Source organism: Oncorhynchus mykiss, chromosome 21, assembly GCF_013265735.2.
Source record: "Oncorhynchus mykiss isolate Arlee chromosome 21, USDA_OmykA_1.1, whole genome shotgun sequence".
Classification (NCBI taxonomy): Eukaryota; Metazoa; Chordata; class Actinopteri; order Salmoniformes; family Salmonidae; genus Oncorhynchus; species Oncorhynchus mykiss.
In genome coordinates this window covers 29,093,057-29,108,965 of record NC_048585.1, presented here as the reverse complement: position 1 = coordinate 29,108,965, position 15,909 = coordinate 29,093,057, and the positions used below count along the sequence as shown (strand labels likewise).

Genomic DNA, 15,909 nt, shown 5'->3' with positions numbered 1-15,909 from the left:
GATACCATCTACTGCATCTTGCCTATGCCATTCTGTACCATCACTCATTCATATCTTTATGTACATATTCTTTATCCGTTTACACTTGTGTGTATAAGGCAGTAGTTTTGGAATTGTTAGGTTAGATTACTCATTGGTTATTACTGCATTGTTGGAACTAGAAGCACAAGCATTTCGCTACACTCGCATTAACATCTGCTAACCATGTGTCTGTGACAGATACATTTGATTTGACGGCTGGTTACACAAAGTAAGGGGGTTGGGTTTTGAATGAAAGAGCGGGAAGACTGAGGAACAAAAAGATTTTGTCTCTCTATCGTAGGCAGCTATGCTATCGTAAATACAGTATCTTATGCATTCTAAATAACCGCCCATTTAAAAAAGGAAAATGCAATAAATATTTACTATGAGCTGCGCTTCGGTAGATTGGTCGTAGATAGAAGGCGGGGTGGTCCAGCATGGATCTCTGAAGAATGTCTAGTGGTGAACTGGAACGTGGTAGAATGGATACTCTGTCCGTCCTCTCCTAGCCCACGTTTAGCGGGTGGAGAGGGTATCACTTCTTTAGTGAATAAAAGTTCAAAGTTCATACCAAGTTGCCATACTTTTATGCTCATGCTATATTCTGGCTGGTATCGTCGAAATTCATCCTGCTGGCGTGTAGGTTGTCACCTTCACGTTGCGATTCAATGCTGATTTGGTTGCGATTCAGTGCTAGGTTCGTTCAACCAGAGCCCACGCTGAGGTTGGCTTAGCTCTGTAGGTGATCTTGTCCTTTCAACGTGGGGACCGCAAGTCTGCACGTCCTTGGAACAGAAAGTTGAATTTTCGTCAACGGGTTTATATAGTGGTGAAAGAAGGGCGTGTTTCATAGTTTACAGCCAAAGTCTGTTCCCTAGGGCGGGGCCTCTGAGTGAGTAGAGTTTCTCTATGACAAACCTTTCTCTCATTTAAGAAGCTAAAATTACATTGAATCTTCACAGTTTCATATTTAAACATTTAAATTGCACAACAATTCCACGTGAATCACGTGAACTAGAATGTGTAGACTTTCCAACATACTACTAATGACAGGATGACAAACTGTAATGTCTCAGACAACAACTGATCTGAGATAATATTCATTAAGTACCCATGCATATGTTCAACTGGTGGATTACCAAAATATGGTTCCGTTTCCCACCTTTCGATGTTACCAGACTCTCTATGTTACAAAAGGCTTTACAAGAGTCAACTCCATAAAGTAGAGAGAGAAAAGGGGAAAGGTATTTATGGGGGTCATAAATCTCCCCCAACAGGCCAACATCATGACAGTGGTGCTTTGGGGCATGCAGCCGGGAGAGTAGAATAGTAATGATAATATTCAGCCCAAGGGCACAACGGTCACTGGCCGCAAGAGGCATGGTTTTTCAGGGGGGCATTACGGCCACACAAAGGGATGCCGCGGGGAAATTGGAAGCATTATCAAGTGCTTATCAAATTGCGATTGAGAAACTAATGCAGTGTGTACAGCCTGTGCAAAAAAAAACAAGCGGAGCTCATACCTTTCATGCAACTTTTTTAAAATCATCATTAGAGTCACATCAAGCAGCCTTACAATGTATTAAAAATCAAAACATATATCCAAACGTTTTTTTTAGAACAACTAAAGTTACTTTAATAACTCTAAATTAAGAATATAGGAATAGCTATTTTTTTGTTAACTGCTCAACACAGAATAGCCGTATGTGCGCACTCAAATCTTTTGGAGAAAATATCCTTCCTATTTTATTCAGCTATGTTCAATTATATTCTTCATACTATAAAATAATGCCATGAAATAGTTAAGCAAATCCTGTCTGCTAAATGAACTAGTGTAGCTCACAGCCATATGGCATAGCCACATCAGGACCTAACATAAGGACAACTCAGTATGCTATTCTGTTCTTCTGAAATAGACCACATTTTCTTTGTATAATGTTTCTTAGGACCTGTCTAAAATAAATCATGGATTTATTGTGATGGTGTAAGCTATACTAAATTGATTTATTATACTTTTTTAAAATGTAGATGTTCCAAAGGTCTGCATCAGTGGCTTGTAGGCTATGCGTGCAAGACAGGAGATGCTACATGTGTTTGTTAATTAACAGTCAATTACCATGACAGTTATTTGCTTGACAATCACCGGCTGACTACATTTCATGACCACCACAGCCCTAGATGTGATGCTTGGCATTCAGGCCAAAGAGTTTAATCTTGGTTTCATCAGACCATCAGAGAATCTTGTTCCTCATGGTCTGAGAGTCCTTTTGGAAGCCTTTTGGCAAACTCTGTCATGTGCCTTGTGGCATCCCTCTGGCCACTCTACCATAAAGGCCTGATTGGTGGAGTGCTGCAGAGATGGTTTCCCTTCTAGAGGGTTCTCCCATCTCCACAGAAGAACTCTGGAGCTCTGTCAGAGTCACCATCAGGTTCTTGGTCACCTCCCTGACCAAGGCTCTTCTGCCCCGATTGCTCAGTTTGTTATTTAATAATTTTTGGAATAAGGCTGTAACGTGGCAAAATGTGGAAAAAGTCAAGGGGTCTGAATACTTTGTGAATGCACTGTATATTCCCTACAGGCTGCATCTAATCTAACCTGGTCATGTTGCCAGATATTCTTCATGAATGAGCAAACTCCTTTGTCATTCAAAGTGTCATTAAAATCAACAAAAGAGTAAGATAAAACAAGCAAATCTGGCAACCAGGCTAGTGTGACTAATGGATTGAGGGCAATTATGTCTGTCCTATCAGACAGGTGTATAATACCTGATGATTGGCCAAAATCCCCTAGGGTTCACCTACCATTACCATAGGCACATTTGCCGAGTTCGGTCTTCAAGAGAGTGCAAACACACAGACTGGCATGGTGACAAAGAGAGGGAGAAAGACACAAAAAGGGAGAGTGTGTGTGTGTGAGTGAGAGAGAGGGCGACAGAGAGAATTTTGAATTTAAAAATCGACCTTTGGCACAATTCCGAGATGTCTTCCATCAATGCAGTGACACTGGCACCAGCGGAAAACACCCTCCGAAGAAAACCATATGTGCTCTGATGCCTCGAAGTTGAGAGAGACAGCTCCTCTTTCATTTAGCCATTTCCTGGCAAAATATAACATCATTATCCTCTGCCTGACATTGACATCCCAATTTCAGTACTGAAATCTAGCCAATCTGTGGAATGTGAATCCTAATGACTGTGTTCCAGAGCTTATGTGGAGGAAATAGCCATTACTGAACACAGGCTTGAAAGCTGCATCTTGATGGTGTCATGTCGATCTGTGGAGCTAGTGCCACTTAGGCTACAGACACACTAGAGCAGTGGGCTACAGGCCTACCAAAACCGGCCCGCGAGTGATTTTTTGGGGGGGGTAAAAAAAAAGAAAGAAAATACTGCAAAATCACCAGGAATTCAGCAAAAAAAAAACAAAAAAAAAATTACTGAAAGAATAAACATTTTGTTTTCGAAATGATCGTTTCCGGATTTGACCATATTAATGACCCAAGGCTCGTATTTCTGTGTGTTATTATAATTAAGTCTATGATTTGATATAGCAGTCTGACTGAGCGGTGGTAGGCAGCAGCAGGCTCGTAAGCATTCATTCAAACAGCACTTTACTGCGTTTGCCAGCAGCTCTTCGCAATGCTTCAAGCATTGCGCTGTTTATGACTTCAAACCTATCAACTCTCCTCTCGAGATTAGGCTGGCAATACTAAAGTATCTATTAGAACATCCAATAGTCAAAGGTATATGAAATACAAATGGTATAGCGAGAAATAGTCCTATAATAACTACATCCTAAAACTTCTTACCTGGAAATATTGAAGACTCATGTTAAAAGGAACCACCAGCTTTCAAATGTTATCATGTTCTGAGCAAGGAACTGAAACGTTAGCTTTCTTACATGGCACATATTGCACTTTTACTTTCTTCTCCAACACTTTGTTTTTGCATTATTTAAACCAAATTGAACATGTTTCATTATTTATTTGAGACACATTTTATTTTATTGATGTATTATATTAAGTTAAAAGTGTTCATTGTTCATTCAGTATTGTTGTAATTGGCATTATTACAAATATATATATAAAAATCTGCCGATTAATTGGTATTGGCTTTTTTTGGTCCTCCAATAATTGGTATCGGTGTCGGAAAATCTTAATCGGTCGACCTCTAAAAGAGAGGGGTTGATAGAGAGAATGTTGAGAGAGAAAGGTGGATACAGAGAGAAATAGAAAGTGTTAGAGCCATGCAGCCAGAGAAGAGGGAGGGAGGGTGGGCGAGGTGAGTAGGAAGGGCTATTAGTGCTCAGAGACGGAGCGAGTGAGAGTGGGAGAGGGAAAGAGGCGAGAGAGCGCAGCACAGCCAGAGAGCAGAACAGTGGTCTCTCTACTCCAGCCTGGATCCTTACACACTTCTCATTGAGACCAGTCCCGGGAAACAGACCCTGAGGACTTAACTACACCATCTTACCCATCACACACAGCCAGAGACCGACTCAGCAGCTTCTGGTCCTTTCCTCTCTCTATCTCTTCCTCCGTCACTCTACCTGGGAGAGAGTGTTCCACCTGGCTATCTATGCTGACAGTGCTATGAGGTAGAGGACGGACACACGACTACCTCAAGAGGACAAGGTAAACATCTATCACTGCACTGATTCCTCCATTCTCTGTTACAATTGCACGCTTGATATCGAATGTCAGTCTGTACACTGACGCAAATAAATGCATTTCAGATGCGTTCAAAAACAAACTCAAAATGACAACAGTAATGACTTCATTTCTTGACAAAACCACTCTCATTTTCTACCTCTGCTTAACCGTGAGGAACGGCTGTCAAAATGCCACCATACTGTACAGTATGTGCACACTAATCAGCAGAGTTCAAAAGAACAACTGGAGCAAAAAGCCTGCAGTCTTCTCACTTGCATTGTACCAACAGACAAAGAACCACCAGCCGTGTGCGCTCACTGCATGTACAGTACCATAGCGCTCTAGCACAGTCTCTGCCTGTCTGCTCCTCCAGCCTACAGTCAAACAGTAGAGAGATAACTTGACCAACAGAGCACAGTCTCATCCAAAGGGATTATATTTCCGCTCCCTCTCCTGCCTGCCCACTTACTCAACGCTCTGCTGCTAATGTTAAGCATCACTTATGAGCGCGGCGTCTCTGAAGCCTTGCTCTTAGCGCGGTGCAAACACACCGCTCTCATAACAGCCTGAGCCTTCCACTCATCTCCCACACGTAGAGACACACACGTAGACACACACACCAAATACACCTTCTCAGAGTGCTCTGTGAGCTGTCATGCGTGCAAGTGAATAACTGAAAGCCAGGGGCTTAACCTCTGTGTGCAGTGCCACGGTGTGAAATTACAGAAACCAAACCACATGCTCGGTGTCATACGGATCCCACACTGTCGTGTTCCGTGTCATACGGATCCTACACTGTCATGTTCCGTGTCATACAGATCCTACACTGTCATGTTCCGTGTCATAACGATCATACACTGTCATGTTCCGTGTCATAACGATCATACACTGTCATGTTCCATGTCATACGGATCATGCAGTGTTATATAGCACTACCACACTCGGGCCCTCTCGAGCTTCTGTTCACACACAGCCAAACAGCCACAGCAAGAGATGAAGACAGAGATGAAGACAGAGAGATGAAGAGCAAGAGAGAGAGCGAGCAAGAGGGAGAGAGCGAGCAAGAGGGAGAGAGCGAGCAAGAGGGAGAGAGCGAGCAAGAGAGAGAGAGCGAGCAAGTGAGTGAGATGACAGAGGAGGGAGGAAGCCTGCACAAAGGACCAGTTCAAAGACTGAGGGCTCATTTGTCAAACAAACGCATGACAGAGACTTCAGTATCAAGAACAGCAGATGGCCTTGAATAGCCAACGGTATAATAAGTAAGACATCCACTATGAATCAAACAAGAGATAGAACACCTCTCTCTTTATGTCTCTTCATCCCTCTCCAACCCCTTTTCTTGGGGGGGAAGATAATTTAGTCAATAAAAACCTGATTAGGGGTTATTAACAAAACACACTATAACAGACAGGCAGATCTATCACTGGGTTAACTTAACGTACAGTTACTGTTACTGATACAGCTCAACAGACTGTCTGGATAATGATCATTTGGGTCTGATATGTCATGACACACTTTCTTCTCATTCATTATCCTCCTATCATTTACGTCTCTTCCTCTCTCCATCTTTTCTTTTTGTTCTCCAGGGCGACGATTGAGGGAGGAAAAATAAACAGAAGGATGATGACGTCGTCCCCTGATTTGTCCCCCTCTCTGACTATGATAGAAAGAGAGAGAGAACGCACCAAATGCCACATAGGTGGCGGCCCAGTGTTCTAATATATTCTCCTCTATCTCTCCAAAGTAGCTAATGACCTTCCTCCCAGCCTGGTCTGAATTTGTACAAGGTGCCGCAGCACTGAGGTGATCCTGCCTCACTCCAGTGGAATTACAAGGTGTGAGGAGAAGGAAAAGGCCATTGACCTTTGCTCCGCTCTCTGGAAGGTGATGGAGGGGTGTTTCTGAAGGGTGGGGGGGGGATAAGTACAGAAGGAAGAGGGGAGGACAGTTGAGTATCAGCCAGGCACTGCTCTGCCTCTGTTAAGATCCAAGGAGGACTACAGATCAAATAACAAAGAACAACGAGCAGCTGCCTAAAAGAAACCATTCATTTAGTAAAACACGTGGATGGACGCTACAATGCACATCCTCTCCCTACCCACTGCGGACGATCAGTGAATGTGTTTCTGCGTTTAATGAATCCTCAGTGCTTCTCCCTAACCGGAATACAGTGTTTTGATTGGATGTACGAGAGCACAGACCCGTCCTCTGTGATCCATCACTGTTGTTTGCAGCCTCTGGGGTAAAACAAAATCGAGAAATGTTTTGAAGGTGGACTGCTTTTTCTCTCTCATGGTGGAGCTGAATTTGAAATAGAAAAAGGAAGGATTCAAGAAACACAGTTTCAGCTTGCTCCAACTGCACTCATCGGCACCATAATCTCTCCGTTATTTTGACAAAGGGCTGCACCGTTAGGATTAAACCTGCGCCAAGTGGAGATTCCTGCTGCTACTACATAGGTATTATGATTACCACTACTACTACAGAACTATGGTTGGAGCTTTATGATTTCCTATTGAGGCCTCAGCAAGTCGGCTCTGGCTGGTTCATGGACTCTTGAAGGGGAGACGGCACACGAGGGAGGGGTGAGTACAGTGCGTCTGCAATATGATTGCTTACGGAGCCACAAAAGGACAGTCTTTTTCGACAGTCCTTCTCTGGACAGAAAACGGTTATATCTAGACATAAAAGCAAAGCAAGGACATGAATTACTGAAATACCTAAGGACATGGACACATTTGATCAAAGTAGCCACAAAACACAACTCTAAACCTAATGTAACAACAAAACACTGACATGACTATTAGTTCCAGTCAGCAAAGAATTTAACACTTGATAAAGGTGTCAGCAATGAAGTAATAAAGGCAGAATAAAGAGTACTCATTTGTCATTCTCTTTCCACAAAGAGAAAAACTTATCATGCACAGCAGAAAAACATTTTGTTTAAAAGCACAACGGAAAGCTGCGGAAGTTGGCTCTTTGACTTATAATTGACACCTTTTGAAAGATTCCATCAAGATGACAAAACGAGTTTGTGATTGAAACTTCCACACTCGAAAAGGTTCACACGTCGGCCACATTTCACACTGAATGGAATCGCAGTGAGGTAAAAATACACTCAGACGAAGTCCCAGACACCAAAACAGACAGATGGACAGTTAAAAAGAATAGAAATAGCCTATTCTTCACTGTTGTATGCTCCCATATAACCTAGTTTCAACTTCCTGAAGATACAGGAGATGACAATGAGACACATAAGACATAGATGAGAGGAAGTCAAGAGTCATGTATGCTATACACTTTTGTGGTGAAACACAACACCTTTATCCCCCCCATATATATGTTAATGCAATCAGTCCCGGTTCTGATCTCTCTCCTTTCCCTCCGCTCTCTGTGTCACCACGTCTCTCTAGGATAATGCATACCCCTCCTGTGCTGAACTCAGAAGCCGCCATGAGCAACGTTACTGTCCTCGACACCTCGGAACCCTCTGACCTTGATATGACCCAGTCTGCCGCCCCCTACCCCGTCAGCTTCCAGGTACACCCTCACATCACGTCTATTTTCTTTACAACTTAGTTCCACGTCAGTTATCGTGATTAAAGCAGTTAGCACAGAAAATCTATTTTCACGATAAAAGCAGATTTCACGATTAAAGTCTACAGTTGAAGTGGGAAGTTTACATACACCTTAGCCAAATACATTTAATCTCAGTTTCACAATTCCTGACATATTATCCTAGTAAAAATTACATTTTAGGTAAGTTAGGATCACCACTTTATTTTAAGAATGTGAAATGTCAGAATAATAGTAGAGAGAATGATTTATTTCAGCTTGTATTTCTTTCATCACATTCCCAGTGGGTCAGAAGTTTACATACACTCAATTAGTATTTGGTAGCATTGCCTTTATATTGTTTAACTTCAAACGTTTCAGGTAGCCTTCCACAAGCTTCCCACAATAAGTTGGGTGAATTTTGGCCCATTCCTCCTGACAGAGCTGGTGTAACCGAGTCAGGTTTGTAGGCCTCCTTGCTTGCACACACTTTTTCCAGTTCTGCCCAACAAATTATCTATGGGATTGAGGTCAGGGCTTTGTGATGGCCACTCCAATACCTCGACTTTGTTGTCCTTAAGCCATTTTCCCACAACTTTGGAAGTATGCTTGGGGTTATTGTCCATTTGGAAGACCCATTTGAGACCAAGCTTTAACTTCCTGACTGATGTCTTGAGATGTTGTTCAATATATCCACATAATTCTCTTTCCTCATGATGCCATCTATTTTGTGAAGTGTTCCAGTCCCTCTTGCAGCAAAGCACCCCCACAACATGATGCTGCCACCCCCGTGCTTCACGGTTCGGATGGTGTTCTTCAGCTTGCAAATTCTTCCTCCAAACATAACGATGGTCATTAATGGCCAAACAGTTCTATTTTTGTTTCATCAGAGGACATTTCTCCAAAAAGTACCATCTTTGTCACCATGTGCAGTTGCAAACCGTAGTCTGGCTTTTTTTATGGCGGTTTTGGAGCAGTGGCTTCTTCCTTGCTGAGCGGCCTTTCAGGTTATGTCGGTATAGGACTTGTTTTACTGTGGATATAGATACTTTTGTACCTGTTTCCTCCAGCATCTTCACAAAGTCCTTTGCTGTTGTTCTGGGATTGATTTGCACTTTTCACAACAAAGTACGTTAATCTCGAAGAGACAGAACGCGTTTTCTTTTTGAGCGGTATGACAGCTGCTTGGTCCCATGGTGTTTATACTTGCGTAATATTGTTTGTACAGATGAACGTGGTATCTTCAGGCGCTTGGAAATTGCTCCCAAGGATGAACCAGACTAGTGGAGGTCTACAATTGTTTTTCTGAGGTCTTGGCTGATTTCTTTTGATTTTCCCATGATGTCAAGCCAAGAGGCACTGAGTTTGAAGGTAAGCCTTGAAATACATCCACAGGTACACCTCCAATTTACTCAAATGATGTCAATAAGCCTATCAGAAGCTTCTAAAGCCATTACATCATTTTCTGGAATTTTCCAAGCTGTTTAAAGGCACAGTCAACTTAGCGTATGTAAACCCCTGACACACTGAAATTATAAGTGAAATAATCGGTCTGTAAACAATTGTTGGAAAAATGACTTTTGTCATTCAAAGTAGATGTCCTAACCGACTTGCCAAAACTCTAGTTTGTTAACAAGAAATTTGTGGAGTGGTTGAAAAACGAGTTTCAATGACTCCAACTTAAGTGTATGTAAACTTCCGACTTAACCAATTTCATTGCGATATACAGTTTATCATGATACAAGCAGATATTACAATACTATTATTGTGATAGCATTTAGTTTTATGATAATTATACTATTATCCTCCAGGTGTCGCTGACAGGGTTCCTGCTGCTGGAGATCGTGCTGGGCCTAAGCAGTAACCTGACAGTGCTGGTCCTCTACTGCATGAAGCAGAACCTCATCACCTCCGTGTCCAACATCGTTACCATGAATCTCCACGTCCTAGACGTACTAGTGAGTGTCAGTATTTGATGTTTCCATTAGGCACGGGCCTCGGATCAGTGAAAATACAAACTTTAACCATTGGGAGGGAGAACACAAAACTGACCTGAGATCAATGTGTGGGGAAAATTCCAGTGAGTGTCTAAGATGAGATGATTGCAGTGCAATTGGTCTGTGACAAATTTCAAGATCATTCAGGAAGCAGGCCATATCTTCTGTAGAAGGAGACAAATTTAACTAATAATAATAATAATCTTTATCCGTATTTATCTCTCTGGTTCCAGGTGTGTGTGTCTTGCATCCCTCTGACTGCCGTGGTAATACTCCTCCCCCTAGAGGCTGATACAGCGCTGGTCTGCTGCTTCCACGAGGCCTGTGTCTCCTTCGCTAGCGTAGCCACTGCCTCGAACGTGCTAGCCATCACTGTCGACCGCTACGACATCTCAGTGCGTCCAGCCAACCGCATGCTAACAATGGGCCGCGCCGTGGCTCTGCTGGGCTTCATTTGGGCTATGTCCTTCTTCAGTTTCCTGGTCCCCTTCATGGAGGTGGGCTTCTTCAGCGATTTTGGCTCCGAGTTCGTCAACCAGACTGCAGTTGCCTCTGTGGTCCATACTAATGAGTACTACACAGAGCTGGGGCTGTACTACCACCTCTTGGCTCAGATCCCCATCTTCTTCTTCACAGCCGTAGTCATGCTGGTGACCTACTACAAGATACTCCAGGCACTGAACATCCGCATCGGGACGCGCTTCCAACACAACCAGCCCAAGAAGAAGCCCCGCAAGAAGAAGACCATCTCCTTGACCACCGCAACGCAGGTGGAATCTACAGATGCGTCCCAGGGCAGCGGGGCGGTCAGAGGGGGCGGAAACCCACCTGCTGTCCTGTCCATGCGGACCTCCGTCTCTGTCCTCATGGCTCTGCGCAGGGCCGTTAAACGCCACCGGGAACGGCGGGAGAGGCAGAAACGCGTCTTCAGGATGTCCCTACTCATCATCTCCACCTTCCTGCTCTGCTGGACTCCCATCACAGTCCTCAACACGGTCATCCTCAGCGCAGGGCCCTCAGACTTCACGGTCAAGTTGCGGTTGGGTTTCCTGGTCATGGCCTACGGGACAACCATCTTCCACCCGCTGCTCTACGCCTTCACCAGGCAGAAGTTCCAGAAGGTGTTGAAGAGCAAGATGAAGAGGGTGGTGTCCGTGGTGGAGGCTGAGCCCATGCCCAACAACGTGGTCATTCACAACTCCTGGATCGACCCCAAGAGGAACAACAAAAAAGTCACCTTTGAGGAGACTGAGGTCAGGCAGAAGTGTCTATCTTCCCAGGATCTGGAATCAAACAACATCGTCTGTCTTCCATGATAAGGCTATAGTGCATTGTGAAGATTGGCGCGGCTTGGGGGCAGTTAAGTCGAAAGACATACCTCTCAACAGAGGTGGCAGAGTGGGATAACTTGGAATAAGCTATTGTCCATCTTCAGAGAAAGTGGAATAAAGAGAATTTCTGAGAAGCCATTGAATATCTGCATGGCTAGAGGGAGTTGGTAGACATGAGTCTGAGCCAAGGTCAAGATAGAAAAGCTTCGGTTCAGAAGATGCAGAATAAGACCATGTGGATTATGAGGACGTGAAATAAGAATAAAATGGAATAAGCAACGGACACATACAGGGTGACAAAACATTATCAGAAACCGACTCATTTTAAAAAGGGAAACCACTTATCCAAAGCAGCAATGTAAATGAAAGTGTTTCACCTGTATAGTTACCCTAAAGGGGATAATTTATTACTATTTATTGGAAGAGGTTGATGCGGTGTCAAGGACAATTTAAACAAAGTACTGTACCTACTGCATGGTGGTGTTATAGCCCGTAACATAATTATTGTGTATAGTCAGTCATGTACAGTGTATAGAATAAATATATGTTTACAACACAAAGGAAAGATTCACCCATTTTGAATGTTATATCGTATTGTGCATCTCTGAGCTATGAACAATGATGCAAAATGCGTCATACTGTATCTCTGCCTGCTTGAATAGCCTTTTAGCTCAGATACACATGAAAACAAGTGACCCCTGGAATCGATAGAACATAGACAAATATGATATAACATTTAAAATAGGTGACTTTTTCTTTTAAGCACTAAGTATTTGTCCTTTTATAATAAATAACGTGAAAAAAAGTTTAGAGGCCATTCTGTTGGGTATTCTGGTTAAAGGGCCTTCTGTCACATATTCCCCACTTCACTATGCTTTTGTAAACTTGGCCACTAAGGCACAGATGACATCAAGTCAGTGTAGCGCCACAAATATTTACAGGTGAAATTCCACTTCCCCCTTTCCTGTCCTCTGAGAGTCTCTTTCCATGTGCCTGTTATATGTGTGATTTAGTGGAAGATAGAGGGACAGAAACAGAGGCAAGCAGCACTTTACAACCTAAGCGAGAGGCTGCAATCTGAATCACAATCACAGCATTACTAAGACATGACCTTATGATTTCAACACATAATCAGCGCCTGTAGCCTAACCATCCTGAGATGACTCCAGCTGCTCTACCGGCCGTAACACAGCTGTTATGCTACTTCTCTTATTATCTAGCCACAGGCCGGGGTGAAGAGAACAGCATGGCTGCCAAAACTGAAGCCTGCTTCCTTTCATAATCACACTGAGGCCAACCAGCAAATCAATCTGTATTTTCTGGTTGGAGTTGGAGGACACAGAGTGAGCGAGTGACTGAGGACTCGGACCTACTGCAGTCCATAGCGCTTAGCAAAGCTGGGGCAAGTGGGCGGGGAGAATTCTGAAGTGGTCTAGTCACGGGCTATGTGGTGTTGATACAACACTCGCCACAACACTTGCCCTTGCCTCTCTCCCACGCTTGATGCCTTGTGATTACCAAGGCTAGGACTGCTAGCTAAATCATAAAGGCTGACTGTGGCAGGCGATGCATCACAATCACTCTCCCTCCCCGCCGCCATCATGACACGGGAAGGTCAAGGTGGTTTACCCTATTCTATTCTGTGTCAGAGATACGGTCACGCACGCACGCACGCACGCACGCACACACACACACACCAATGCACTGTACCTAGCAATCTCTTCAGCTGAGAGAGGGCATCTAGATGCTAGGAAGGGGAGGGGATGTGAGCGAGGGGAGAAATGTCTGGACACTTAAAGAATGACTCATATTCTGTAAAGCATTCAAGGTTAAAAACATTTAGTCTAAACTGCCATTCAAGATGTCCTTGCAATGTTTGTATTGGGCAAGTGTGTGTAAAATGTACATCCCTCTCATATCTCTCGGCCGATGAGATGATAGGGTACATTTCCTTTGAGGAATTCTTTTTTTGACCTACAGTGTGTGGGGTGTGGTCATATGCCATATCAGTCAAGGCACCATGTGAGGTCAGGAAGAGAAAGGCGTAAAAAAAACTAAAAAAAATAATTAAAAAAACTCTGTGGAACATTTTGGCTGGGCGTCAACCGCCCCACTCTGTAGAGGTCAGAGTGGCTCTATGCTTTGGGTATGGTATGCAGCCAAGCTTTCTGTTTTAGAACCCTCATCGAATGGCCCTCTGAGTCTCCTAAAAATCACTCTGTCTCCATGAGCATTTTAAGAGCTGGGGCACTTTGCTGACTGTTTGCCAGCAAGCAGCACTAAAGACTAACTAAAGTTGATTGAAGATCCATCTAACTGTTCATTACAGGTTGGCTCGCTCCTCAGGCGCCATTACCAAATGAACGCAAGAACCACTTGTCTCCATTAAGTAAATGAGTAATGCATAGACAAACCAACACTTTAACACAATCTTCACAACTTGACTGATTGACTATGCCTACATAGAGGATGTGCACACTGCACAGGTTCACGAAAGTTAGATTCCAGGCTACATTTCATTGGTCGAAAACATCAAGCCTATTCTTTATATAGGCCTCGGCTATCGGTCTCTACATGAGTAGAGTGCCGAGGAGGATACATTGAACCGCTGTCCTCTCTGAAGTAGCAGAGTAATCTCGCCTGTCTAAGCGTTCAGTCTCACAGAACTCTGAGTCATCAGACCGGAGTGGAGCAGAAATCTATTCTAGAACGAAATGAAGAAAGATGAGCCTAGACAGAGGATGTCAAAACCACCAAACATTCTTCAGGAAATATAGACCTATCAGCATTGCCAGCTGGGGAGCCAAATGGAACTTACTGATAAGATTGGAACAGTTGGTTCAACCTCTCATGAATACTTCCTAGGGTGTTTGGTGACATCATCTTAATCCTGTATGTCATCCCGGGCGCTACCTGGAAAACTACTCAGAGTAGGCCTATCTGACTGAAATATCCGCCTCTGGTCCTCTGGACCACACCATTCCCCACCCTCTTAGCTCACTTACTGCACACCAGGCCCCCCTCTCTCTCTTCCATCTCTCACTCTCTCTCCTTACCTTTCCATCTATACAGTATCTCTCTCCTCTGTTCCCTCTAACAACACTCAGCCCAGGGTCGCACGTGGCTGATAAGAGGAGTGCTTTTGATCCCGGAGGCCCTGCGTTTTCTAGTGTTCTGGAGTGTTCTGTGTGACAGGGTTGTTATGTAAAAGGTTGTTGTGCATTTGTTATGTATGACCAAAAAAGGTCTAGCTCATATGAGGAGAGGTGTTTTGTGGTGCTGGGCCTCTCAATGGCTTAGCCAACTGCCAACTATACTTTGTCAATAAATTGAACACAATGAATTGTATTTCCATCCTTGTCCCCCTTTCTTCAATCTTCCCTCTCTTCTCTGTTATCCCTTCTTCCTTTCCTCCACTCCCATGTGAGTAGCCTCTGTCTGACTGACAGTCAGGACCATTGTGTCATTATAGCTGGTCTCTCGGGCTGGCTGCTGTGACTGACGGTTACCACAGTGACTGACACTTCATCCGCTCTGACTGACAGCCAGGGCTGTGGTCCCACAGCAGCGGAAACCAATAAAGCCGAGATATTAGAGGAAGACGACAGACACGACTGGATTAAAATTTGCCAAAGATAACAAATGAGACAATGCAATACCACCAAATTATTGCTCGATGACGTCATATGCAGTCACATTGAAAATACAATGAACAAACATATAAACACAACATGTAAAGTGTTGGTCCCATGTTTCATGAGCTGAAATAAAATATCCCTGAAATGTTCCATACGCACAAAAAGCTTTTCTCTCAAATGTTGTGCACACATTTGTTTACATCCCTGTTGGTGAGCATGTCTCCTTTGCCAAGATAATTAATCCACCTGACAGGTGTGGCATATCAAGAAGCTGACTAAACAGCATGATCACTACACATGTGCACCTTGTGCTGGGGACAATAAAAGGCCACTCTAAAATGGTCAGTTTTGTCACACAACACAATGCCATAGATGTCTTAAGTTTTGAGGGGGCGTGCAATAGGCATGCTGACAGCAGGAATGTCCACCAGAGCTGTTGCCAGATCATTTAATGTTAATTTCTCTACCATAAGCAACCTCAAACTTCGTTTTTAGAATTTGGCAGTACGTCCAACCGGCCTCACAACCGCAGACCACATGTATAACATCGTGTGGGCCAGCAGTATGCTGATGTCAACGTTGGTGGCGGTGGGGTTATGGTATGGGCAGGCATAAGCTACGGACAACAAACACAACTGCATTTTATCGATGGCAATTTGAATGCACAGAGATACCTTGACAGAAACCTTGAGGTCCATTCATCTGCCACCATCACTTAA

At 43.8% G+C, this 15,909-nt stretch overlaps 2 protein-coding genes across 2 annotated transcripts in view; one reads left to right on the top strand and one right to left on the bottom strand.

Moving 5' to 3' along the window:
* cog5 (component of oligomeric golgi complex 5) overlaps positions 1-15,909 on the bottom strand; it is an 87,968-nt gene that overhangs the window by 59,306 nt on the left and 12,753 nt on the right. The window lies entirely within an intron of this gene.
* On the top strand, positions 4,319-14,895 carry LOC110500194 (G-protein coupled receptor 22). Its single transcript, XM_021577403.2, has 5 exons — positions 4,319-4,651; positions 6,256-7,254; positions 8,083-8,209; positions 10,036-10,182; positions 10,455-14,895. The coding sequence occupies exons 3-5, from the start codon at positions 8,087-8,089 to the stop codon at positions 11,535-11,537; spliced, it is 1,353 nt and encodes a 450-aa protein (XP_021433078.1). The 5' UTR covers positions 4,319-4,651; positions 6,256-7,254; positions 8,083-8,086; the 3' UTR covers positions 11,538-14,895.

Coding starts and splice junctions, on each gene's coding strand:
- LOC110500194 (XM_021577403.2), top strand. CDS start 8,087: ATGCATACCCCTCCTGTGCTGAACTCAGAAGCCGCCATGAGCAACGTT. Junction 8,210..10,035: donor CCTACCCCGTCAGCTTCCAG/GTACACCCTCAC, acceptor ATTATCCTCCAG/GTGTCGCTGACAGGGTTCCT. Junction 10,183..10,454: donor TCCACGTCCTAGACGTACTA/GTGAGTGTCAGT, acceptor CTCTGGTTCCAG/GTGTGTGTGTCTTGCATCCC.